General features: G+C 39.9%; 3 protein-coding genes across 5 annotated transcripts; all 3 read left to right on the top strand.

The window, feature by feature from the left end:
- On the top strand, positions 1–2,284 carry cmc4 (C-x(9)-C motif containing 4 homolog (S. cerevisiae)). 3 transcript variants are annotated; one of them, XM_061090219.1, is made up of 3 exons: positions 1–100; positions 198–257; positions 1,317–2,284. In XM_061090219.1, the coding sequence occupies exons 2-3, from the start codon at positions 200–202 to the stop codon at positions 1,454–1,456; spliced, it is 198 nt and encodes a 65-aa protein (XP_060946202.1). In that variant the 5' UTR covers positions 1–100; positions 198–199; the 3' UTR covers positions 1,457–2,284. The 3 variants fall into 3 exon arrangements, with proteins under 3 accessions (XP_060946202.1, XP_060946201.1, XP_060946203.1); XM_061090218.1 differs by having other exon boundaries at positions 1–106; XM_061090220.1 differs by having other exon boundaries at positions 1–110.
- A 1,576-nt stretch (positions 2,285–3,860) lies between these two features.
- On the top strand, positions 3,861–10,626 carry LOC133022566 (hsp90 co-chaperone Cdc37-like). The gene is made up of 8 exons (XM_061089390.1): positions 3,861–4,228; positions 5,130–5,411; positions 7,529–7,634; positions 8,704–8,819; positions 8,938–9,060; positions 9,625–9,807; positions 9,899–9,970; positions 10,088–10,626. The coding sequence occupies exons 1-8, from the start codon at positions 4,121–4,123 to the stop codon at positions 10,226–10,228; spliced, it is 1,131 nt and encodes a 376-aa protein (XP_060945373.1). The 5' UTR covers positions 3,861–4,120; the 3' UTR covers positions 10,229–10,626.
- A 2,360-nt stretch (positions 10,627–12,986) lies between these two features.
- On the top strand, positions 12,987–25,984 carry tyk2 (tyrosine kinase 2). The gene is made up of 24 exons (XM_061089561.1): positions 12,987–13,122; positions 13,830–14,059; positions 14,164–14,287; positions 14,380–14,512; positions 15,472–15,635; positions 15,824–16,202; positions 17,203–17,379; positions 17,686–17,843; positions 17,937–18,054; positions 18,150–18,333; positions 19,532–19,647; positions 19,739–19,903; positions 20,587–20,674; positions 20,853–20,980; positions 21,189–21,324; positions 21,717–21,868; positions 22,772–22,922; positions 23,011–23,102; positions 23,186–23,375; positions 23,706–23,824; positions 24,326–24,498; positions 25,058–25,175; positions 25,280–25,390; positions 25,475–25,984. Exons 2-24 carry the CDS (start codon positions 13,876–13,878, stop codon positions 25,598–25,600), a joined length of 3,486 nt encoding a protein of 1,161 aa, XP_060945544.1. The 5' UTR covers positions 12,987–13,122; positions 13,830–13,875; the 3' UTR covers positions 25,601–25,984.
- Positions 25,985–27,778: the final 1,794 nt, after the last annotated feature.

Here is a 27,778-nt window from a genome sequence, read left to right as displayed (position 1 = left end):
AGGAAGTACGGTGAGCGGCTAACGTTAGCTTAGCGACCTTTAATCATCCAGAACCTGGCTGCGTTTTAACTTTATAACTAAGTCCCCTGAAGGGACAGAGGTGGGGGTGAGTGAGTCTTTAGCTCAGTGTGTGTCCGTGTGTGTCCGTTGTGTATCACCGGTGCAAAGATTTCTAAAAAAGGTGTGTTTTCTTTCAGACATGCCGCAGAAAGATCCGTGTCAAAAGCAAGCATGTGAGATTCAAAAGTGTTTACAAGGTACACACACACACACACACACACACACACACACACACACACACACACACACACACACACACACACACACACACACACACACACACACACACACACACACTTAGATAGATAAATAGATAGATTACTTTATTCATCCCCGAAGGGAAATTAAGTCGTCATAGCAGCCGGTATATTTGAATACAATAAAATACAATACAATAGAATAAAATATTGAGGTAGAAAGAATAAAAACAGAAACACAAGATAAATAGGTAGATAAGGTGCAGTGGCAAGATGATGGTAATAGTACTGATGATTTGATGGTAATGTTATTGTTAGACAGTATATAAAAATACTACAGTATATATAGTATATAATATAACATAATATATTTATATATGATAGTAATTATACCAATATAATAGCAGTATATAGTAATAATGGCAACAACAGTATATATAATAATAATAGTAGGGCTGGGCAAGTTAACTCGTTTCAATCGAGTTAACTCAAGTGATGAGTTAACTCGATTAATTATTTTATCTCGCATTAACTCAGGTTTGATTATTTATTGTTTTATTGTGAAAGTCAGGCTTTTATTTTGTGAAAGTCTGTTGCTGACTGCTGCAGAACAGGAAAAAAGAAAATAATTAGCGGATAAACAATCGAGTTAACTCATCACTTGAGTTAACTCGATTAAAACGAGTTAACTTGCCCAGCCCTAAATAATAGTATTATAATAATAATAATTATAACATGTACACATGTATAAATATGTGTATTTAGACTTATATATACAAAGAATATACAGAGAGTATGATATAATATATGATATAGTAGAGGTATAAATATAAGTATTTGACTATACAATAGATAATATAATATACTATGAGTGTAAGAATATGTAGACAGAGTGTGCAAAAGACAATATTATTGTATAAAATGATATATAATATCAATATGGTTTATATTAACACATATCACATATGATGTGAAGTAAGTGTATATGGAGCGGAGTGTTGACACTTGAGTGTCATGAACCATGATGTGTTGACACATTGTCCTCTGCTCCTCCTGCAGCCAACAAGTACGTGGAGAGCATGTGTGAGGACGTGATCCGGGAGATGCGACGCTGCTGTGAGACTCAGGCCGGAAACTCCATCTGCTGCTCCGGGTTCCGGCAGACTCGACCCCCGGAGGAGAAGAGGAGTCCCACGTAGCTGCCTCATGTCACAGACTGGCTCTGTGTGTGTGTTGCTCTCACTCAGCCACTGCTGTTCAAAGTGCCATCAGGGCTGAAAGATTACATCGAGATAAATATTGTCACATCAGCCGATATCGATAATCCTCACAATTTAAAGACTCGTAAGCATTGTATCAATACTTATTGGTATTGATTTATTGAGCAGCCCTTATTGCAACTGATGCATAATGTGGATGATTATGAACTCACAGGTGACATTATGTGTGACAGGTCATGTGAGAAATACACTGGAGCTTTGATCAGCCACAGTATGAATGCAATCTTTTTTTTTTTTTTAAATATTAAGGCACAGTAGAACAGGAATCAATGTCAAATTGACATTGAGTATCACATAATCTCTGTACAACAATTAACAATATATAGAGATATTGACACCATAAAAACACTGTGCATCTCGATGGGTTAAGAGTAAGATGTACAGTCTACCTCCTAGGATGTTTTTCTTAATTTTTGGACCACATGAACGTGGTCATGCGAACAATACATTACACAATTCAATGAAAATAACAATAATAATAAAATTCTATTAAGTAATAATTAAGTATTAAAGCTGGAGAGAGTGGAAGAATGTATGTAATATAAAATTTGTTAGAGCTATCTTTCACTGAATATCTGATCTTTTCCAGCTTTAGAAGGTATGAGTGCAATCTATATTAATGTTATAGTTTACTTTAGTGTTGTTTAATAATGTCGCACCTTTCCGGCACGGTTACAGAACAGAGTTGAACAACATGACATCAGCTGTCCAATGTAGTATTTATTTATTAAAGGGAAGTTTGACTGAGTGATTTCTGCAGTGTCTTTGTTTCATTGGACACACCCACATCAAATGTGAGGGAGGCTTGTTTGTGCATGTCACCACACAACACACAGTAACACACAACCTGTAACTTGTTAAAGGCCTGACACACACACCCATGACAAACCCACACAGGTTATTTTTAGGTTGGATTAGCTGATAGGATCCGTGGGCTGCACCTACAAATATTGGACTCCTCTCAAAGCTGAACAGATATGTGTGAGTCAACATGACTTTCCTGTTGTGTCACACGAGGAGTTGCACTGTTATTATTGTAAATGTATTAGTCTCACATGAAAGTACAGTGAGGAAGTGAAACACATTGTCTTTAATGTTTGGGATTCCTTAATTTTTGGCTGTGCTCAGGATTTTCCATCCTGTGATTTTTACTAAGCTGCCCGCTTTGAAACTGAGAGTTTGATAAAGTTATTATTATTATGATGAGATCTACCTCTGATGTGTGAAAATGTTTCCTGTTTATCAGGTATTTGTCGAAGAAGAGTTTAAAACAACGACCATTAGTCTTTTAACTAATGACGATGATTTTTGTTATTAGGGATTAAAACAACAACAAAAAAAACAATAATCAAATGATGTGAAAATGTGTATCTTTATATAAATTGTCAATAAGGAAATTTCTTTCACAAAAATGTTTCTTTAAAATTGATACTTTATGTATGGTTAACTTAAAGAAATAATGAAAGAGTTTTACCTCAGAACAAAAAACGAAACGTGTTATAGATAGATAGATAGATAGATAGATAGATAGATAGATAGATAGATAGATAGATAGATAGATAGATAGATAGATAGATAGATAGATAGATAGATAGATAGATAGATAGATAGATAGATAGATAGATAGATAGATAGATAGATTACTTTATTCATCTTCGAAGGAAAATTAAGTCGTCATAGCAGCCGGTATATTTGAATACAATAAAATACAATACAATAGAATAAAATAAAAAATATTGAGGTAGAAAGAATAAAAACAGAAACACAAGATAAATAGGTAGATAAGGTGCAGTGGTAAGATGATGGTAATAGTACTGATGATATGATGGTAATGTTATTGTTAGACAGTATATAAAATTTGTACAGTATATATAGTATATAATATAACATAATATATATTTATATATGATAGTAATTATGCCAATCTAATAGCAGTATATAGTAATAATGGCAGCAACAGTATATATAAAAATAAAAGTAAATATAATAATAACATGTACATATGTATAAATATGTGTATATACACTTATTTAATGCAGTGTCATAACTACATCTCTGACGTTTATAACAAACTAGATCGTTTAAAAATCGGTTGCAAATTGAGCAAGTTATGGTTATTTACCACTACCAACACAATGTTATGGGTGAGCGAGCTGCCCCCTAGCAAGATGGCCGCCATGTGCGGACGTCCGGCTCCGTCGAACGAGATATCTAGTCTATGTTTGAGGCCATTTGTTGATTTCGGATCATTTTGGAGGCTGGACTCTGAGACGCTTTTTACGCGATGACGTAGGCCGACTACGCATTGCCGCGCTGACGTAAACCGGAAATGAGTAGCAGCAATTCTTTCTAGAAAGTACAGTCGCCCCGTTAGCCGATGCTAGCTAGCTTAATCTGAGCCTGTGTTGGCTGAGCACCGCCCGTCGCTGCCCGGACCCACCACCACACATCCTGTAGAAATCAAGCGTTCCTCTGAGGTTCTGCTTTAAGTGCTTTTCCACCTGAATCTCCGGTGGAAGTCGGATTTGCCCACGAAGTCACATTCCGAGCTAACGCCGCTGGTGCTGTGTTGTCGCTGGCGTCATGTCCAGGATCGACTACAGTGTGTGGGACCACATCGAGGTGTCGGACGATGAAGATGACACCCACCCGAACATCGACACCCCCAGTCTCTTCAGATGGAGACACCAGGTACAGCTGGAAGACACATCTGTGTTTGAAGCACTTTCTTTTTTGGGGGTAGAAGTGGGGGGCTCGTACGTGACATGTGTGAGGTGTTAGCTGCTCTACGACCCCCCCACTGGATGCTGGATAACTAGGGTTGCAAGGTTCCGGGAATATTCAAAGTGGGAAACTTTCCATGGGAATTAATGGGAATAAACTGGAAATGTTGTTGGTAATTTATACTAACTGTATTTACCTTGTCATATACAGACATAAATATAAACATTTTGTTGTGTCATAGGCTGATTTGAGCCCTGAGGAAACTTTGGGCACTTGACTATATGCTTCTGCATCGTTGTGTCATTCTTAACATAGGTCTTTGCACAGTATTTGCAAATGTACACAGCCTTTCCTTCTACATTGGATGAGGTGAAATGTCTCCACACATGAGAGAGTGCTTCTGTAGAATAAGATGAGAAAAAAGTTTGTAAAAAAAACACTAATGCAATGCCAGAGATATAAATAGTTAGCCAAACAATTGGAATCGTCTGTAAACATATTTTACAATTGATGGATAAATGAATGGAAATAGTCTAGATGAACAGATGAACAATCCTCAATCAACATGCTAATATATTTTCCCAGTAATATCATGGAAACTTACCTGACTAGTCCTGCACTCTACAGCAGGCCTCAATAGCTCAAGTTTCTGGAAAGTTTCTGGAAATTTACCGGAAACTTTCCGCCCCTTTGCAACCCTATGTATAACTTATAATTCAAAAAGATTGTATTCAGTAGCTTGGCTTGTTGTACTTGGCCCGATATTTGCATATAGTGCATCCTGGATATTCCCCGTAAACGTCCCTGTTGGAGATCCCCGTGCTGTCCCTGTTGTTGTGACTGATCTGATGCCGCCTGTCCCCTTCAGGCTCGGGTGGATCGAATGGAAGAGTACCAGAGCAAACAGGAAGACTTGAACAAGGCGGCCGCGGAGAGCAAACGCAAGCTGTCAGAGGCCCAGAAGAAAGTCCAGGAGCTGAACATCACAGAGACAGACGACGCCAAAGCAGAGCTGAGCAAAGCCCAGGCGGAGGAGAAGAAGCTGAAGAAGGAGGCGCGGGAGTGGGAGAAGAAGAGGGATGAGCACACCCGGGACGAGAAGAAGATGCCATGGAACGTGGACACGCTCAGCAAGGAGGGTTTCAGCAAGGTGAGGTGGAGAAAGGTGGTGGGGGGGGCTCAAAGACAGGAAAGCAAGAGAGGAGTCACACTCCCTTTAGACTCTGGGAGTCTGGTGTTAGCTTGCTTCTTGGCACACGTACAAAACATAACCTCAAGCCTGTTTTTTTTTTTGAAATTCTCTTTTCATTTAGAAAGGCACATTTCCATCACATACATTAAATACAGCTTTAGTCTGTCAAGGACATAAAAAAGGATGGATGTAGTAAGTTTGGGTGATTTTGTTCATACTGCCTTTCTGGGGTTTTGTTTTATGGACCTAAGCTACTCCATGTAGGAACAATAACAGAGGTACAGAGAACACAACCGGGGAGCACACAACACAAATATATTCAAATAAAATCTAACTGGTTTTACATACTCAGTCCATTTGGTCCAGGTCTTATAAAAAATGTCTTTCTCGACCTTGAGGGAAAAAGAGATCTTTTCCATAACATTTCCATACACAATTTCAATCCATTCATCAATGGTGGGAGGGTCCACTTTTAACCATTTCCTCGTGACACATTTCTTACCAGCTGCCAACAGTATGGCGACAACAGTTTTTTGTCTTTTATGTTCCACGTTTCAAACAATATATTGCCCAAAAACAAAGTTTCACATTTTAATGGGATGTTCACATTAAATACATTGTTAATATGTTTGTGGATCTCTTCCCAGTAAGACTCAAGTCTGTTTTTGACTTGGTAACGTACGAAGCTCTTATGAAGAAGATTATAAAACCACATTCGCTAGATCCAGATTTCTTATTCAGTATCTGCACCAACATCCACACACTCATAAATACCAGTCACCTAAACGCTTTTTAGGAAGTAATACTCAAAGATATTATCTTCCCGGATCCACACCAAAATGTAATGGGTTCTTCCCTCACGTATACAGCATCTTTCACAAAGTTTTGTAGTAATGGCAGAATTATGCAAAATCTACTAAACAGATTTCCAGCATTCTTGGTGGAGGGATGGCGCTTGAGGAAACCATTAAATACTGGTTAGGATTAACAAGGAGATCCACATATTTTTCATCACTTTCTTTGAAGATGTTTTTAATGACAAACAAATCATTCAGGTTATCAGACTACTAACTATTTGTTTTGATATTGGTACTACAAGAAGGAGAAAACCAGGTTGTGTAGGGTGGTTTGGTCTAGGTATGCGCTCTACTGTGTAAACTAACTTACTATTTTATGGTTTATCATATAAAAATAAACAAATGTGCTTTTTCTATTCTCTTTTGGCCCAGGCTCTGTGCCATCAACATCTATGTTTTAACATCACTATTCGGGCCTGTCCATTGTATTTCTGCAGCTTCTGATTAGAAGGTGTTTGGGACCAGTGGGCTTTGGAAGGACCCTTAGTTGCTGTTGAGCTCATAGATATCATATATAAAGGCTAGATGTCTTGTCTGCGTTGCCGGCTAACGGAGACAAACTTCCGCACATGGCGGCCATCTTGCTAGGGGGCAGCTCGCTCACCCATAACATTGTGTTGGTAGTGGTAAATAACCATAACTTGCTCAATTTTCAACCGATTTTTAAACGGTTTGGTTTGTTATAAACGTCAGAGATGTAGATATGACACTGCGTACTTATGAATAATTATGTTATTTTCTAAAAAACATTAATAATTTATGCAGTGTAATAACTACATCTCTGACATTTATAACAAACCAGATTGTTTAAAAATCGGTTGAAAATTGAGCAAGTTATGGTTATTTACCACTACAAACACAATGTTATGGGTGAGCGAGATGCCCTGTAGCAAGATGGCCGCCATGTGCGGATGTCCGGCTCCGTCGAACAAGACATCTAGCCTTTATATATGATATCTATGGTTGAGCTAATTATGTAGTGAAGCTGGGAGTGCTGCATGTTTTGTCTTCCCTGTGGATGACTTTCGAAAATGGTTTGTTGTTGAGGGAATTAACAATATCTATCATATATTTATATATATAATATATATCACACATTGAAACACACAATAGTTGTAGACTTAAATTAATCTCTGAAAACCATGGTGTTTTATTTTCTCAGATTTTGTACAGATTGGTTCATTGTTCATGATTATTCCCTGTCACTGTCCTCCACAGAGCGTTGTTAATGTCATACCGGACTCGACTGAAGCGACTGAAGAGGAGAAAGAGCAAAAGCATAAAACCTTTGTGGAGAAAAATGAAAAGCAGATCAAACATTTTGGTAAGAATATATATTTTTTTTAATAGGGCCCGAGCACAGACAGTGCGAAGGCACTGTCTGAAATTTTTGTATTATTCAGGCAAATTTTTAACGACTTGAACCATCTTGAAAAGTGACCAAACTTAGCGTGTGCATCCAGCGTGATGAAAATGTAAGTATTCTGGAGTAATTGAAATGGGCGTGGCATAATGGCTCAACTCTGGTTTAACAGATCCTCAAGAAATGCGGTATTCACGTGTATCATGACCGGATGGGAAAAAAGATCTGGCACCAATTGGATTAATGCAACAGGAAGTCGGCCATTTTGGATTTAGTGGCCATTTTGGCTGTTTACACGTTGACTATTTTAACGAACTCCTCCTAGAGCTTTTTGAACACTGTGTTAGTTGCGTGGCGTCAATTTCAACGCGTCCCTGTGACACACGTAATTGCTGTAACTTAAGTGTACTTTGTTCACTCTCCCTCAAACTACATGTGTGTAATAACAGCCCCCATCTTTCATATGGTTTTATGGAATGGGCGTGGCCAAATAGCTGAATCGCATGTGTAATTAACTCAGGGTCATTGCGCCACCTACTGATCAGCATGAAAATGCAGTTGTAACTCCACTGTGCATTGTCCTATCAGCAACAAAATACTCTATTGTCAGAGTCCAAACCTTAACAGCTCCCAATGTCAAAACTAGCTAAAGGACATGGTGCTACCGACTGATTAGCCATGAAACAGGACGTTTTTTTTTACTTCACTACACATTGTCATTACAACTTTAATTTGATTGACATTATATTTACACCGTGTGGTCGACAGTTGATGGCGTGGACTGTAATTCGTGATTAGTGGGCGTGGTCCAGCGCAGCTTGACAGACCCAGGAAGTGACATATTTATCCTTCCCCCCGGTGAACAAAACACACGCAACACAGAGCCGTTTTGACCGGTCCCTAGATCACAAGTGCCCGGGTCCGCACATTGCTGCTCACAGCCCTTTGTTAGCCATTGTTATTTACTGCATTGTATGGTATACTGGTATTTGAAAGTAATGACGCTACCTCATTTCTGTCTTTACTACAGGCATGATGCGACGCTGGGACGACAGCCAGATGTACCTCTCTGACAACTCTCATCTTGTATGTGAGGAGACTGCTAACTACTTGGTCATCATGTGCATTGACCTTGAAGTTGAGGAGGTAAACAACAAAAGAAGCGGGTCACTGTTTTCTTTTCAGATGTGCAGATTCCTTACATGGTACGTATTTTAAGATGTACAGATTATGCGCCTCTGAATGCGTTTCCTTCTTTTTGTAGAAACATGCATTGATGGAGCAAGTGGCTCATCAGACCATCGTCATGCAGTTCATTCTAGAGTTGGCCAAAACCCTCAAGGTGGATCCCCGCGGGTGCTTCCGTCAATTTTTCGCCAAGATTAAGGTGATTAAATGTGTTTGGATGCTACAAAACGTATTTAATAACTTGTAGTCCCTTTACAGACCAGAACGTTACAGGAACAATGGAACCAGAGGAACTAAAGTCAGTGAGTGAACTGTGAAGAGGAAGCTAATTACTTAAATGATGGATGCAATTTTTACACATGAGTAAATAACAATGAGTCATCTTGTTCTCAGAATTATTGTTGCGTGACTGTTTTTAGTTTGGTGTAATTAATGAGAGAAAATGAGACGTGTGGACTGAAGACCCCATCTCCATGGTGATTTCTTCCAATTCACTTGCTTTGTTCTCTATTAGTGCTTCGTCTTTCATTCACTCGTGACTGGACCGTCTTCCTTCCTCTCTTTCTCTCCCTCTTCCTCCTGTCCCAGTAGGTTTTGAATCAGAAAGTATAGACACAGGAGCAGGGACGTGTGGAGCTACATATATTTCTTCCTCCTTAAGCAAGCTAAATTCATAAGTTCCTCAAAGGGTTCTTGGGTAATTTCCAGTGGAGGACACATGCTACATTTTTATAAACTCATTGTGTGTATCTGTCATTTACAGACAGCAGATCAGCAGTACCAGGAAGCTTTTAATGATGAGCTGGAGTCATTTAAGGAGCGAGTTCGCAGTAGGGCAAAGATCCGCATAGAAAAGGCCATGAGGGAGTATGAGGAAGAGGAACGTCAAAAGCGCCTGGGGCCAGGAGGGCTAGATCCGGTCGACGTGTACGAGTCCCTGCCAGAGGTAAGTTCTTTTGATGCCAAGAATGCTCAGGACTTTCTTTTCTTTCTTCCTGTAAGTTTGAAACGCCTCATGTTTACGTCCTAAATTGCAGGAGATGCAGAAATGCTTTGACTCGAAGGACATCCAGATGTTACAAGATGTTATTAGCAAAATGGACCCAACGGTAGGTTTCTTTGTTTTTTACCGTGACCAGTTGGGAAATATATTTCAGATAAGTAAATGTTTCGTTTTTCTGTTTCACTCATTCACTCTTTAAATGTGACGATTAAACATATTTTAGGAGGCGAAGGGTATCATGAAGAAGTGCATAGAATCGGGCCTCTGGGTCCCCAACTCCAAGGCAGACGATGGGGATGAAAAAGAGGAAGATGCCACCTATGAGGAGGTGAAACAGGAGCCGGAAGAAGATAAGAAGGAATGATCAATGTTGATGTTATGATTTGTTGCTCTTGCAAACGTTCTTACCCACTGTATTGCAGCTCCGTTATGTGTATGACTAGTTTGCCAACCAAGGTTCAATGGAATTTCTTCTCTGATATATTAAGATGAGTTTTTAGGGGTTATCATTAACCCCTGCTTGGAAAATAAACTGCTGCTTGTGTTTAGGCCTTTTATTTGTTTGGACGTCCCTAAAATTTGTATTCTTACATTTATGTGTCTACACCTGTTGATTTTTCTACCTGCTTCAATAGTTTTAGCTGGAAAACATTCAATACATTTTCAGGGGCCTGTACTTCAAAGCAGGATTTGTAGTTTACGAGGGAACTTGACTATTACAGCTTAGTTTTATCTCAGCAAAAATAAAAATGTTTGATTCCTGTCAGTGTTGATGCTTTAAACCGTTATTCTATTGCTGCTGCTCGAAACCACATGAGAAAAATTTTTATCAAAACCCTCTGGTGTGTTTCGGTGGGAAAACTCCTGTTCAATATTCCAATGATTGTAAAAGAAAATTTAAGTTCGATTGTCCTCATCACACATAAACTAGTTTTCTTCTCCTCGGTCTGCTTTGGCTCCAGTGTTCATCAGACTATTAAAGGAGAGTAAGAAACTTAATCAAATGAATGTGCTGATAAACAGTGTATCCTTAAACCTCCTTTTACATTCATAATTTATTTCTGATGCATTTCTTCTTAAGTAATCTTCTTTACATTTCGCCTTGATGCTGGTGTTGCCTGAACCAGTTCATTACCAGTTTATAGAACATGTTATCAAGGACTTCCGATGTTAGGCTCAGTGAAGCCAAATAACAAACATTATTCTGGGTGTGTTGAACTTGCTTTATTGTACAGGCCCTGTGTTGTGCATAAGTTTTTCTTTGTCATTTCCAAATTCAAATTTTTTTGTTTGACTTTCAGGGTCTTGAGATGTGACATTTTCTACTAACTTGCTTAACTAAAGGTTTTATTATTTCCAGCTACTCCAGATGTTGTGGTTTTGTGGTTGATGTCTGACCGGCGAGAATCACAAGTAAAACAATCTCCATCTGCGAGACTTGTTTAGTAATGCGTGTAAGCACGTGTGCCTGGGGTTTCTAATGGAAGCCTTTGGTATCAATAAATTACATTTACACATGAGTGATACAGAAGGTAAACAAATGCTTATGTTGTGAGATTGTACATTATATAACAATCAATAAGCACAAAAAGCAGTTATGCCTGAGGATAATTACACAAACTGGCTCATTCTATAGCTGCATATGGTCAGACAAGCATAGGGCACTTTAGTGGGTACTAACAACAGAACAAACAAAAACCCTTTGAAGATGTCTGAGGATACCCTCATTGAAGTTGGGATTGGGCTTCTAAATACAAGGGAAATTAGAAAAGAAAATTTATTAAATCGAGTAAAACCAACCAACAGCAAAATAATGAATACCACGAATAGGAACATCCAAAGAGAAAATACACCCACATTCACCTAAAATATAAACAACAATGACATCTGTATTAAAAGTTTGAACCCTAAATTCTGGCAAAGGGTGGAGATTAAATGATAATATTATTGTTAGTATTACTTTCAATGGAATGTAATTAATGAAAATAATAATTTACTTTACTAATTATATAATATTTTATTTTATTATAATCGCCATAATAAGAATACGAACTGTATTTACGCCACACCTCAATACTGCCATTTCAAAGGACTAATGATAACAATGAGGATAATAATAATAATACACTTTATTTGTAAAGCATGTTTCATACAAGAAACGCCGCTCAAAGTGCTTCACATACACTACAGATAAAAAATAAAAAATGTTCAAATGTAATTCGAAATAAGAACAGAACAGATTTTAAGAAACATAAGAACACGCCTCAATGGTATTTAAAAGAAAAGGAAATAAGAAAAGAAATGAATGTGAGTGCAATGCAATTTCAAATCAAAGACGGAAAACGAAACAACCATCACTTTCGACTCCTTGACGTTTATTTTGAAAGGCCGGCCCGGTGAACGACAGAACAAACCAAAAACATTTGAAGATGTCTGAGGATACCCTCATTGAATATTATTATTATTATTATTGAATCGAGTAAAACCAACCAACAGCAAAATAATGAATACCACGAATAGGAACATCCAAAGAGAAAATACACCCACATTCACCCAAAATATAAACAACAATGACATCTGTATTAAAAGTTGAACCCTAAATTCTGGCAAAGGGTGGAGATTAAATGATTATATTATTATTAGTATTACTTTCAATGGAATGTAATTAATGAAAATAATAATTTTCTTTACTTATTATATAATATTTTATTTTATTATAATCGCCATAATAAGAATACGAACTGTATTTACGCTACACCTCAAATCTGCCCTTTAAAAGGACTAATGACAACAATGAGGATAATAATAATACACTTTATTTGTAAAGCCCCTTTCATACAAGAAACGCCGCTCAAAGTGCTTCACATACATTACAGATGAAAATAAAATGTACAAATATAATTCAAAATAAGAAGAGAACAGATTTTAAGAAACAAAAGAATATGTCTCAATGGTATTTAAAAGAAAAGGAAATAAGAAAATAAATGCATGTGAGTGCAATGCCATTTCAAAACAAAGACGGAAAACGAAACACTTTTGACTCCCTGACGTTTATTTTGAAAGGCCGGCCGGTAGTACGTGCCTGGCCGGAGGAGGGAGTGGTCTGCTCGGGTTGGGGAAGCGCCAGAAGTCGGTGGTTCAGTTCCGTCGAAACCAGGCGAACCCCCCGAGTCAGTGAGCGACCCCCCGGGGCTGAAGACCCCCCCAGGATGGGACTATGAGGCCCGGCTGACTGCTCTTCATCCACACAGGAACCAGGTGACTACAGACCTTCGGATAGAATGTCGGAAACATGCGTTAGAATCATAGACTGTATAAATGGTTAGAATCCAAGTTCCTGAGCCGCTCGGTGACGCAGTCAGTGTGTGTTGTACAGACACACATTAATATATGTGTACTTAACGTAATGTGTAATGGGATCTGTCATGTAAACAATAAGTCGGACGTGGGGATATCCCCGGAAGGCCTGTTAACAAGTTGATCCTATTACCTGCTGTCGCATTTTAAATAAAGTTAATTCTATTTATACACGTGGTTTTTGATTTGTCTCTATACTTATTCATTTTAAAATAATAATTATTATTATGATGATGTAAAATGAGAAATGATAAAAAAGCAAAGTGTCGCTTTAAGATTGCGTTTGTGTTTACACGTGATTCCAGCCAGTGCAACAGCTGATTGATACAATAGTAATAAACTGTTATTGTGTGTGTGTGTGTATGTGTGTGTGTGTGTGTGTGTGTGTGTGTGTGTCTGTTCATCTGTTTGGTGTGTGTGTGTGTGAGTGTGTGTGTGCCTGTGCGTCTGTGTGTGTGTGTGTGTGTTTGTGTGTCTGTGTCTGTGTCTGTGTCTGTGTCTCTGTGTGTGTGTGTGTGTGTGTGTGTGTGTGTGTGTGTGTGTGTGTGTGTGTGTGTGTGTGTGTGTGTGTGTCTGTGTCTGTGTCTGTGTCTGTGTCTGTGTGTTAGTGTGGTGTGTGTGTGTGTGTGTGTTTTTTAGTGGCTCATCCCAACCATGTACAGGATGTGGTGGTCCAGGCGGTCCTGGTCCGGCCCGGCTCCAGGCCAGGCCGAGCCCCCTCAGGGTAAAGGCATTCATCTGTTCCTCCTCTGGACCCCCGAAGGCGAGAGGTATCTGTCCCACCCGAGTGGGGAGGTCACGGCGGAGGAGCTGTGCATCGCCGCTGCTGAGGCTGTCGGTGAGGAGGAGGACCACCTCGACTGGCCACACCCACACGGATCAGAATGAAAGCTCTGTCTCTTTTCATGTGGTCATCTATCTGTGTGTGTTTTTGTTCCTCAGGGATAACACCTCTGTGCCATGTGTTGTTCGCTCTGTACAACCCTCTCCTGCGCTGCTGGTACAGTCCGAACCACGTCTTCAATCCAGAGGAGGACTCCAGCCTGATCCTTCACTACAGTATGAGGTTGGCTCCATGTTTGTGTAACACTGGATTACCAGGGCAGAGGTAACACACCGAGCTGACTCACAAAACCTGTCTTGGTTCCTTGTACTCAGGTTTTACTTTCACAATTGGCACGGACTGAATGAGGAGGAGCCAGTTGTGTGTCGCTACCGGCTCCGATCCGGGACGGACCACCGGGGGTCCCCTCTGCTGGACATCACATCCCTGGAGTATTTATTCTCTCAGGTTTGTTCTATAGTTTATTACACATTAGTTAACAGCACATACTGTATATGTGGCACTAAATATACCTGTCTCCTTGCACTGTGTACCTGTACAACACTCCGCTCCATATACACTTACTTCCCATCATTCGGATATGTTTTAATATAAACCATATTGATATTATATATCATTTTATACAATAATATTGTCTTTTGCACACTCTTGTCTACATATTCTTACACTCATAGTATATTATATTATCTATTGTATAGTCAAATACTTATATTTATACCTCTACTATATATAATATATTATATCATACTCTCTGTATATTCTTTGTATATATAAGTCTATATACACATATTTATACATGTGTACATGTTATTATTATTATAATATTTACTATTATTATTATATATACTGTTGCTGCCATTATTACTATATACTGCTATTATATTGGTATAATTAGTATCATATATAAATATATTTTATGTTATATTATATACTATATATACTGTACTATTTTTATATACTGTCTAACAATAACATTACCATCATATCATCAGTACTATTACCATCATCTTGCCACTGCACCTTATCTACCTATTTATCTTGTGTTTCTGTTTTTATTCTTTCTACCTCAATATTTTTTATTTTATTATATTGTATTTTTTTGTATTCAAATATACCGGCTGCCATGACGACTTAATTTCCCTTCGGGGATGAATAAAGTAATCTATCTATCTATCTATCTATCTATCTATCTATCTATCTATCTATCTATCTATCTATCTATCTATCTATCTATCTATCTATCTATCTATCTATCTATCTATCTATCTATCTATCTATCTATCTATCTATCTATCTATCTATCTATCTATCTATCTATCTATCTATCTATCTATCTATCTATCTATCTATCTATGTGGTGATGAAGAATGTGACACTAACCTCTTTGTCTCCTTGGTCTCCGAAAGGCTAAATATGAATTTGTGAATGAAGTGGCGCAGATGGAAGACATTCAGACGGAGGAGGAGCTCAGTCGCTTCAAAAACGAGAGCTTGGGGATGGCGGTGCTTCACCTCTCGCACCGGGCGATGCAAACCGGCTGCACGTTACAAGAAGTCGCAGAGAAAGTCTGGTAATTATTCGTGGAATCATCATAAGCTGTGCGACAGTAACAAAGACTAAAGGCATTTCAATGACTACATTTGTTAAGTTATTTTCAATTGTCTCGAACGTGTGACCATCCACGTTCTCCTTTGGATCGCAAAACCATCTTTGAACGCAGGTGACATTAATTTATTTTATATATTTTCATTTCTCCAGCTTCCTGCGCTGCATTCCAAAGTCTTTCTCCAAACACATTTCCAAAGACAACTTCCTGACAAGGATCAGGATCAACCGGGTGTTTGCAGACTTTGTGCGGACCTTCCAGCAACACACCGTGGACAAGGGGCGGCTGGGCTCCCAGGAGATCATGTACAAGTACATCTCTACTCTGGAACATCTTGTGCCGCGGTTTGGCTCCGAGACTTTCCCCGTGTCCCACCTGGAGCTGAGGGAGGACGGGTACGGAGGCGGCTTCTACGGTGACAACACCCGTGTGCAGGGAGATTCAAAGGACGACTTCCCGGCTCCCACCACCCATGAGATAGAGGTGTCGGGCTCAAAGGGGATTCAGTGGAGGAAGGTGCCAGTTCAGAAGGTTTGTCAACACATCATTTAAAGCCTCTAAAGCAGGGGTTTTCAACCGGGGGTCAACGGCCCCCTGGTGGTCCGCGACGACATTGCAGGGGGTCCGCGAAATTTGCTTTGATATTTCGACACATTTCCAGTAGGGCTGGGCAAGTTAACTCGTTTCAATCGAGTTAACTCAAGTCATGAGTTAACTCGATTAATTATTTTATCTCGCATTAACTCAGGTTTGATTATTTTTTTGTTTTATTGTGAAAGTCAGGCTTTTATTTTGTGAAAGTCTGTTGCTGACTGCTGCAGAACAGGAAAAAAGAAACTAATTGGCGGATAAACAATCGAGTTAACTCATCACTTGAGTTAACTCGATTAAAACGAGTTAACCTTGCCCAGCCCTAATTTCCAGATTATTCTTGAATATCGTGAAAAATATATATAATAAGAAAAGTATAATATAAAGGTGCTGTTGATCATGAATTTAAACTTAAGTAGGCCTCAATTGTTTGTGTTATATTGTATGATTATCATTTGTGACATATTCTGCTTTACTTTGTCATCTTCCCTCTTCAGTTGTAGCCCCAGTTTATGTTGATTGTTATTGATCACCGTTACTTTAACCTTCTCTCAACATGTCAGCTACATGTCTGCACATTTAAGTCATGAACGTTATATATTAATGTACATATGGTTCTGAGATGCAGTACAACTACAAACTGCATTTTAATTTTGTTTCCAATTCTTAAGCTCTGAAAATCAACCGTTTTTGTTGTTTTTTACACAGATTTTTCTAGATTTGTTTGAGGTTTTTAGGTAGATATAGATTTATTTGAGGTTTTTAAATAAAACCAACATGGAAAACCCAATGCTAAAACACAGGCACACACAGTGGGCCGCTGATTACTTCCTAGTCAGAATGGTCCCTGGGACAAAACCAGTTGAAAACCCCGGCTCTAAAGGTCTCATTCTGTGATATGTTGTGTGGACTTGATATTCATTCAGTCTCTTTTCCGTAGGCACAGGTGAATGGTTACTTCCGGAGCGATTACATAAAGAAATCCAAGAACCAGTCGAGCCAGTCCAATGCAGCAACTCCCAACACACTGAGCCCCTTCTGCGATTTCCCTGAGATCACTCACATCGCCCTCAGCGAAGCTAATGTGTGCATTAGCACTCAGGACAATCACTGCTTGGTGAGAGCACCGGTTTACTCCTTTATGTAAAAGCAAAAGCCTTGATGCATTAATATAATTGATAAATGAGCTTGTGATGCACTAGTCTAATTGATCTTCTGTATGTTTATTATTCTGCTGATCTGATTGTTCAGTCCTTCGAGTGTCTGAGTGTATTGTACAATAAGCACGGAGGCCTTGATTCTCATGTGTTGCGCTCTGGCTTCTGGTGCACTTAGGGCACGGTGTTGTGTTTAGAATGTGCATGTCTCTGTAGGTGGGAGCTCTGATTGTAAGCCAGTGGTGTTTTTCTGTACGTGTATGTAGGTGGTTCAGATGAACTCCAGCCAGGAGGCGCGTTCCTTCATCTCGCTCCTGGATGGATACTACCGGCTGACTGCAGACGCCCACCACTATCTTTGTCATGAAGTGGCTCCCCCAAGGGTAGTGCTGAGTGAAGCAAATGGACTGCATGGGCCTATGCAGTGAGTTTCTCCCTCTTGCACATGCATTCACAGACACAAACGGGCTATAAAGAGACACATTGGTTTATATCACAAGCTCTGTTGTGTTTCCAGTGATGATTTTGTGCTGCTGAAGCTGAAGAAAGAGGCAGCAGAGGAGGGAGCTTTCCTCGTGCGTTGGAGTGCTCTCGACTATCGCCGCATCATCCTGGCTGTGCTAAACAAAAATACAGTAAGTCAACACCCACTCTCCTCCCTGGGAATTGTTGCAGTGCAGCGATGAAGGTTTTCAGTCCCTGTGTGTGTGTGTATACATTGTGTTCACAGAACGGATCGACACCGAGCCACAAGCAGTTTCGGATCCAGCACAAGGAGTCGACGTTCTGCCTGGAGGGCTGGGACCAGGAGTTCTCCAGCGTGAAGGAGCTCACCGACAGCCTCAAGTCCTTCATGCTCAAGTCTGGACCAGACAGCTACACCGTGAAAAAATGCTGTTTGCCAAGACAAGCAGGTTTGTGGATGTGTTTGGCTATGAGCGAACATCTCCCAGTGTATTTTGATTTTCTTGTGACTTAGGCTCCCTCCATATTAGTACGCATTCTTTAAAAAAATAATAATAATACATTCCATTTAAATAGTGCTTTTCAAAGTTCTCAACGACGCTTTACATATTGGGGGATAAAATAGAGAAACTATCAATATACTCTTGAAAATCCATGAAAAAGCTAAAAAAGTCAGGTATACTAAGAAAAATATAAAATAAATTATATCTTATATCCTTTTTGAAAGATGGCGGTGTGGGGCTGTCATGCTAGGTGGCATTTCAAGATCAAAATGACCTCTGTCCACTTGAAACTTTTGGCTCTGTTAACGACCGTTAACGTACGCTGGGCATGTGCATGCATTGTAAACAGGAATCAGTTTGTCCACAGCAGTTGTTTGCTGAATCACAGAAAATACTAAGAACAAGAAACAACAAGGGTGAAAGGTAAGATCAGGGATCTGCTTTCACGGACGAAAAGATAAGTGTTCACATTTTGGCTGGTAGCGGAGTCCTGACTGTTAAGAACCAATTAACAAGAGGGTGCGGGTGACTGAGTCATCATTTCCAAAAGTCTCCGTTCTTGCCAATCCGTATTAGCACGCAACCACAGATAGTTCATCCTGAAGCACATTCCGTGGCATTTCCAAACTTCCCCATTTTTAGCCTCTTAAAAACGCTGAGGTCTTGTGCATGGCATGGGAGAGGCGGTGGACTAGTGGCAGAAACTTGGACTATGGGCAGAAAAGTTCTCTGGTTCGTCTCTGGTTCGACTCCACGGAGAAACAACAAAAAGACGAACCTGGATTGATCTGTCCAAAAATCCAAGAGGATTCTTCCTACCCTGTCTAGTGCCCCTGAGCAAGGCACCTTACTCCCCCAACATCTGCTCCCCGGGCGCCGTACATGTCTGCTCACTGCTCTGTGTGTCTGGCACCAGATGGGTTAAAAGCAGAGGTTACATTTCCCTACAATTGCATGAGTGTGCTTGTGCATGTCTGTGCATGTGTTTGGGACAAATAAATGTATCTTGTATCTTAATGGCAGGCGTTAGCACAGCAACAGTGATGGATTTTAAAGCTAAAACGTAGTAGTGTAGATGTAGCCTCTGTGGCTGTGTTGTAGAATATTTATGATCTTGCATACATTTTGTCTACGTGTGATGTAGAACTGTCCAATCTTCTGGTGATGAGGAGAGGAGTGGACCGGGTGAACACTGAGGCCTTGTCCCGGATCAAGACCCAGCTTCGCTTCAACCCGATCAAGGACAGACAGATTGTTCAGGTGATGACGGACACTTGTCACCTCGCTGTGATCGTCTGTTCCACCTGACAAGCTTAGTTACTGACAAGATGTGTGTTGCGTGTGTCTACAGGAACAGCACCTGGGCTGCGGGACCAGAACTAACATCTACTCAGGCCGTCTTCTCGGGCTGGGACGAGGTGACGATGACGACGAGTTCAATAACAACGGCAACGACCGCAAAGGGATCAAAGTGGTTCTCAAGATTGTAGACCAAAGCCATAAAGATGTTGCACTAGTAAGCCACCAGCCTCTCAGACGTCTAACGGATATAGTTTATCAAATCCAAATATTAACTAGAAATGCACTCAGTAGATTGGATACATTTTTGGCATGACGTGTATTCTTGTCAGCCGAGAGGTCGCCTTGTTGTTGTAGAAGTTGATGATGAAGCAAAAGGACCGCGGACCCAGTACTTACAAGTAAAATGATGTTTATTAAACAACAGCAGTACAGGTCAAGACAAGCTCCGGAACTTGGAGAAATCACACAGGCCAAAATGGTGAAATCTGAAGTCTCCCTGCAGAGCAAGAAGTTTTATAGATGGGAGGTGGACCCCAAACCTATAGATAACATTACATCACACAACAGGGTCTTCAGCCTAAATAAGGGCATGTTTAGCATCTTGTAGTGTAAGGCGTCTTCATTGTACAGGTCGAAAGTATTCTCTGGGGGAGAGAGTTAACGCATACATTCCATACACTCTGGGATAGTTTTTAACGAGTGTGAGAGTTTGAGAATCAACACTGAAGATGGTAACATGTCATCGTGGTTTATGACCATGTTCAAAAGAGTTATCTAGCTAAAATACACCACAGGCATAATCCTAACTAACAGACAGGTAACATGGCCTCCTTGGTGCAGGTATGCTCATGTCTTTGATGCTCGCTCTTTCATAATTCTCTCCCTTTTCTTTCTTAGGCATTTTTCGAAACCGCCAGTCTCATGAGCCAGGTATCCCACAGTCACCTGGTGTTCGTGCATGGCGTGTCTGTCAAAGGATCTGAAAGTAAGCGACATGACACCTCAGTCAACTCACTTCTGCTTTTAGACGGTTGTAGTCATATTTGTAATTCCAGCGCCAAGCGAGCCATGAATCAAATGCAAACCCACATTCAGCGTGTTGTTTGTGCTAGTGTCTCTGAGCTGACACTTGACCTCTCAGACGTGTGTTCCTGTCTTTGCAGACATCATGGTGGAAGAATTTGTGGAGTTTGGGCCTTTGGATGTTTTCCTTCGCAAAGAAAAGGCAGCAGTGACCCCGCAGTGGAAATTAATTGTTGCCAAACAACTTGCAAGTGCTCTCAGCTATCTTGTGAGTTCAAACACTAAAACACAGATTTTAATTCAGTACAACTCACTGGAACATCATCATTAAAGGGAAGACAAGCCTCTCAAATGTGCTGACAAACAAAAAGAAATTTCCCTCACAGCAGTAAATTCTTCCCAAAGACTAAAAGTGTTTGTTCTAAACATATTTTCATGACCGTTGTATCACACCAGCGCCACTTTCACTATTGCAGGAGACCAAAGGGCTGGTTCATGGAAACGTCTGTGCCAAGAACATCCTGGTGGCACGGAAAGGGCTGGAGCCGGGTACTACACCTTTCATCAAGCTGAGTGACCCCGGAATCGCTCTGAGTGTCCTCTCACGGAATGGTCGGTACCAGCAACTTACTTTACCCAATTTAACTTCACTTCAAAGAAAAGTTTATGTCTCTACTGCTCTTCCTTGTTCCAATCAGATTCAGGAAACAGGAACTTTCAACCGGAGCATTTCATGTGACCTGTTTCCTGTTATCTTGTGTTGGTGTTACCACTACACAGAAAACCAAAAGTGTAGATTCTTAAGCAACATTTCTGGTGTAACGTTTTTGGTGTTTTTAATTGATTGAGGTCATTAGAATAAAATTAGAACAACAATTGCTGCTTTTGTAAAACTAAATTCAGTTTTCTCTATCTAAATTCTGCGCTTTCTGGAGTTTGAAATCACCGTTACACAATACTCTACAGGTTACCTCTGTTTTTAATATTGCCACTCTGTTTTGCAGAGCGTGTTGAGCGCATCCCGTGGATTGCCCCCGAGTGTATCGACAGTCCTGCCCCCATTGGCTTTGCTGCGGACCAGTGGAGCTTTGGTGTCACTCTGCTCGAAATCTGCAACAACGGCGATCTTCCCATGAGTGGATATGCATTGGCTAATGTAAACCCATATTGTAGCATAGAAGGTCCAGTGTGTAGAAATCAGTCGGATATGTCGGCAGAAATTTTATATAATTGTGCTATTATAAGTAAATAATCGCCTTAAAGGGACTCTTACCTTTGTTGCATTTGAGAATTACAGCACATTCATCCCGCCTTCCTCCAATGCCCCCACCCCCTCGTTCCCATCCGCGGTGTTTTTTTGAAGAAACTTTATTTACAAGCAGACTTACAACCTACTGCCTCCGCGCATGCACGTGAGTTTTTGTTTACCAAAGCAATGGATTCGGTAAGTTATATACATTTACATTCACATATGATGTCGGGCCCGAATGCGCCACAAGAAGCAGACGGGCTTCCTGTCTGTTTCCATGCAGCAAACAGACAGGTCTGTCGGCCAATAAGGTCCTTCGGTCCGAAGAATTTTATTGGTTGAAGTTTTCACTAAATATTATGAGAGTGAAATAATTGTTTGTTTTTACTCCTGGTGGGTCTGTCTTGCATTTTAGAGTGTCATTACCTTATTAATACCAATTTAACCTTATCCAAAAAAAGTGTAAAAATGCAACAAAGGTAAGAGTCCCTTTAAACTAAGAATTGTTTTGTTTCATTACCTTAGAACGAGAGCTTTATATCTGGCATGTTGCCGGCCATGTTTCTTTAGTAGCCCCTGAATGGACAAAACCAAACACTGGCCCTTGAGGGGGTCTTTTGTGTTTTATTTTTACTTGGCAGGGAAGGGGAGGGTGAGGGAAGGGGAACTAGTTGGTTTTAATCTGCACCGTCACCACCAGATGCCACTAAATCCTACACATTGAACCTTTAACCCCTTTTTTATCGTGAACCACCCATTTTATTCCTCTGACACCTTAATTGTAACATCAGAACTTTTTGCCCTCAACAGAAAGAGCGCTTCTATCAGCAGAAGGGCCGCTTCGCTGAACCGTCCTCCCAGGAACTTGCCACCTTCATCAGCATGTGTTTGACCTACGAGCCTGTGGAGAGGCCTTCATTCCGCGGTGTGCTCAGAGAGCTCACGGAAATCATGCCGAAAAGTAGGGTTTTACTCACACTTTTGATTTTAGTCTTTCAATCAGTCTCAGTATATGTAATGAACATGTGGGGGTTTTTTCCTGGACACAGATCTGGATATATCTACCCGTGAAACTCTCCCTGACATGGACCCCAGCATTTTCCATAAACGCTACCTTAAAGAGATTCAGTTTTTGGGGAAGGTGAGTCCTCGTACTCCATCATGAGTGGTTCTCTTTTATCCTGGATGTTGAAAGTAATCCACGGCTCATTGTTCTGTCTCCAGGGTAACTTTGGAAAAGTCATTCTGTACCGGTACGACCCAGCCAATGACGGGACTGGGGAGTGTGTGGCGGTGAAGTCCTTGAAACAAGAGAATGGGCATGTGACTGACGGCTGGATAAAGGAGATAGAGATTCTGAAGTCTCTCGATCACAGCAACATTGTGAAGTACAAGGGCTGTTGTACTGAACTGGGTGAGTCCTCGGCTGTCTGCTCCAGATCCGTTTACTGAAATATACATCATCGTGCAGTGTCTGCATGTGCAAACGAGTGCTTGTTCAGTAGCCCTTTCACTTCGATCATTTAGGCTATTGATTTTGTTCCCTGCTGGTGCTCTGTAAATAATGAAAATCTTGTCGAAGTGAAAGGCTGTTTCCATTATATGTCAATATTTTGCACTTTCAACACACAGTGTGTTGAGCCTTACAGCTCCTCCACAACCTGGATAAGCAGCAGGTCATCCTAGCCTTTGACATGTAATGGGAACAGGAGGATAAAAGCACTGTTGCTTTGTCTATTGACAGGAGGACAAGTGGTGCAGCTGATAATGGAGTACCTTCCTCAGGGGTGTCTGCGAGACTACATTTCCACACGCAAACTGGGTGTGCCACAATGCCTGATGTTTGCTCAGCAGATCTGTCAGGTGAGTTTAGATACTTCAGTAGTTTGAGCTTATCTTCTCCTCTTGACCTCTGAATGTTGTTGTGTGCAAACTGCACAAAGTGTCCTGTTGGTGTCTCTTTCAGAAGAAGAAGAAGCAGGGTATTTCTTAATCTCTTTTTATACAGCTAGAATTTCCATTCACTACCTACCAGACAGCTGCAAGAGAGATAATCCATCATATTATGTTTTAATTTCATTGAGTAGCGCTTACGGTCTTTCTTTCATCTTGTTTGAGTTATTTAATAGCAATAGAATTATGTTACACTCAGAATCCAGGAAAATACCAACCAGGAAATAATCATTCAATATGCTGTTAATCACAAACCTGAAGTTTACATCTTTTTTTTGTCAGTTAATCAAGACATTGTATAATTAGAATGTTTTTGATTGACTTTGATTGGACTATATTCCTTGGTACTTATTTTATTGGTTTTAAATCCACATTTGACCCTTCTTAGTAATTTTTCTCTCTGTTTTAAAGGGAATGGAGTACTTGCACAAAGTGCGATACATCCATCGAGACCTGGCTGCCCGTAATGTTTTGGTGGAACATGACGGCTTGGTAAAGATTGGAGACTTTGGTCTGACAAAATACATGCCCGAAGGTGAAATATACTATCGTGTCCGGGAGGATGGGGACAGTCCAGTGTACTGGTGAGTTCATGCAGCATTTAAACTTAGACTGTAAATAAAGATGGGTGAGGCGTCTCCACTTCCTCTCACTACATAGATATCCCAGAAACAGATGTTGCAATCGTGTGCTGGTGAAATCATTTGCAGCCAGAGTCTTAGCTACATTTAGTGACTTAGTGAAGTGGAACCACAGTATTCAAGTCAGTCTCACCTTTCATTTGTTACGTATTACTCCGTTTTTATAGCATCAAATAACTAATTAAAAACTCAATTATCAGAAAAATTATTATTTCAACATCAGTGTGACAAGAACTAACCAAAAATGACAAACTTCTTAGGAGAAATCATTTTTTTAGAGCGTAATTAGATCTTTTAGTTTTGTCAATGTCCCCCCCACTAACATGGAGGCTGTGGGTTTTATGATCTATACTGTGGCCGGCCACCAGGGGGCGATCACAAAGTTTTGGCTTCACTTCTGGGAGTTGTCATGTCACAGAATGCATTTTCTCAGTTGTTTTCAGTGTGCTCAGTGTTTCGTTCTTTGCCTCGGACCACTTCACTGTATTTTGTCTCTGTATAGGTATGCCATCGAGTGCCTGAAGGAGAGTAAATTCTCCTTTTCGTCCGACATTTGGTCCTTTGGTGTGACACTGTATGAGATCTTTACCGACTGTGACACCAATCAAAGCCCTCCAAAGGTACGTCATCTCTGCCCTATTAAAACAAACCAGAAAAGGTTTATATTTTCATATCTGACGTACCCTGTATTAAGTCACTTCTTGCTGGGGTTTTTTTTTTGTAGAAGTTTCCCAAAATGGTGCCTGTACCACCAGAAGAGATGACTGTGATGGACCTCATAAAACTGTTGGAGAGAGACCTGCGATTGCCTTGTCCCAAGAAGTGTCCACACGAGGTAACAATAAATGCTTGTGCATAAAGTTGACATGTGGCGTGACAAGGAGCCTGATACTCTCATATTTACTTTTCTTTCCAACAGGTGAAAGTGTTGATGGAGCAGTGTTGGGCTACAGATCCCACACATCGGCCGACATTCACATCCCTCATTGAACGTTTTAAGGCTTTTGGCGGAAACATTGACTCTTCCCTGGCTCCGATTTTCTGATGAATTAGCTGAAGATCCATTTGTCAACATGTCATCACTTTGCAGCTATGGCAACCACCTATAACCTGGTAGCCAGTAATGTGTTTCCTGCTGTGCATTGCCTGCTGCCTCCATTGGACATTGATGTCTTTTCGATACAACCACTGCTGTCCTCATATATGTGATATTAACACAATTATACATTCAACTGTTTATTTCCTGGCTCATTTCTAGGGTAAAGATGCTAGCACGAGCAGGCAGACACCCAGTATCAGCTGTCATCTTGCAAAATACCACGGAAACTGTTCAGAATAGGACGTCCTTCATTATATTTGTAATTTTTTTAATGTTTTTTGTGTGTGTTAACTTTGTATATCATTTTGTATAAATAAAAACAAATGCAAAAACAAATATAAAGTTTTTCATATGTTCTTTTTCTAGTGACTGAAGTACACTGAGGCATTTGTCAAAGCGGTGTTAAAATTTATTACATGATGTGTTCCAGGAAGTCCAGAGTGCAACAAAGCACAGCTACATCTCTCTTGCAGTAGAACTCATGCCTCACTAGTTTATAGGGATCTGAAAGTGATACAACTACACTGGCACTCAGTGGAGCGCCCCTACATAATTCTACATTTGACTGTCTAGTTCTTATAATAGAGATGTGCTCTGATATCACAATTAATTAATTTGTCAAAAAATATCGTCCTTAACAGAGGAAAATGGAGATCTAAGCATTATTCCCTGAAAGGAAAATGTGTGTGAAAACATGATGTACCAAGATCAAAATTCACACAAATTATTGTCATTCAAAACTATACACAAGGCAAGTGCACAAAATAACGAAATTACATTGAATCCAGGTCACGCATGTATAGAACGCTATGGTTTGCTAATTAGGTATAAAAGATTTAATTTAATTTTGTAATAATAAGTAAAAGAATGAATAGATAAATATGATACAAGTGGATATAAGGACAAACCACGCAGCTGAATGAAATTACACAAAGAGATAGACAAGGTGTAGACAGACATTAGAATTATTGCACATTTTAAATGAAACTATGCACTGACAATAGATAAATATAGTAGACAAGGTATATTGTAATGTAGCTTGAAAAAACAGCTCAGTTATGGGAAATACTGTATCTATACTACCATTCTTACCGCAAGAGTGTCAGAAAAATAACAACCTTGCTGTAATTTGAATTTATCCCAGACCGGTATAGAACCAGTTAACACATGTTTACGTGTCAGGGAGCAGCCGCTATTTGCATTTAACACGTGCATAGATCAGTGTTCTTCATGCAAATTGAGAAAGACCCAGCATAACCTGCTATATGGATTAGAGCTGCTGCAAGCTCTCACCGGTTTAATCAGGAAAATACAATTTGAGAAATCTATTTGGACATGATCAGTGCCATGAGACAGTTCAAGGTGGTGCTGCTGACATCTGGATGCACAGCACACGCTACTGACTGCAGAGGTGTAAAGTAATGAATTACATTTACTCAAGTTACTGTAATTGAGTAGTTTTTTGTGTACTTTGTAAGTTTTTGAGTAGTTTTTGAAATAGGTAATTTTACTTTTACTTAAGTAGATTTTGACTGAAGTATTGTACTTCGCTACATTGGAAATTACATCCGTTACTGAGTAAAAAAAAAACATAGTTCAAGGCGCAAGGCAATTCTCACTTTCCGCCTTAAAACTATGAAATGAACTGAACTTGACATGTCCTCCCAAAAGTTCTTAAATGTTGTGTTGACATGTTAAATGTTTATTGTTTGACATGTTTAATGTCATTGCACTTATATTTGTAAAGATTCTCCTTTAATTAAAAATAACTGTTGTTGGATAGAATTTATTACCCCTTGTCCTTTTTTTGCACTGTGTAGGAGCGACCCCCATCAAGTTGTTGGAAGTAACTAAGTAACTTTTACTTAAAGTACATTTTAAATGAACTACTTTTTACTTTTATTTGAGTAGATTTTTAGATGGGTACTTTTACTTGTACTTAAGTAAAATTTCATCAAAGTAAAGGTACTTTTACTTGAGTACAATATTTCAGTACTTTTTACACCTCTGACTGACTGTCACCTGTCTGAGGCATTCTTGATCCTATTGTTGAGGAAGAGGTTTTGCCATTCATGCAGATCCAGCTCTGCACCGCTCTGATCCATAACAATCGGGTCGGGTGAA

The sequence above is a fragment of the Limanda limanda genome, chromosome 17 (assembly GCF_963576545.1).
Source record: "Limanda limanda chromosome 17, fLimLim1.1, whole genome shotgun sequence".
In the NCBI taxonomy this organism is placed as follows: domain Eukaryota; kingdom Metazoa; phylum Chordata; class Actinopteri; order Pleuronectiformes; family Pleuronectidae; genus Limanda; species Limanda limanda.
The sequence above is the reverse complement of the archived record's forward strand: the minus strand, read 5'-3'. Positions and strand labels throughout refer to the sequence as shown.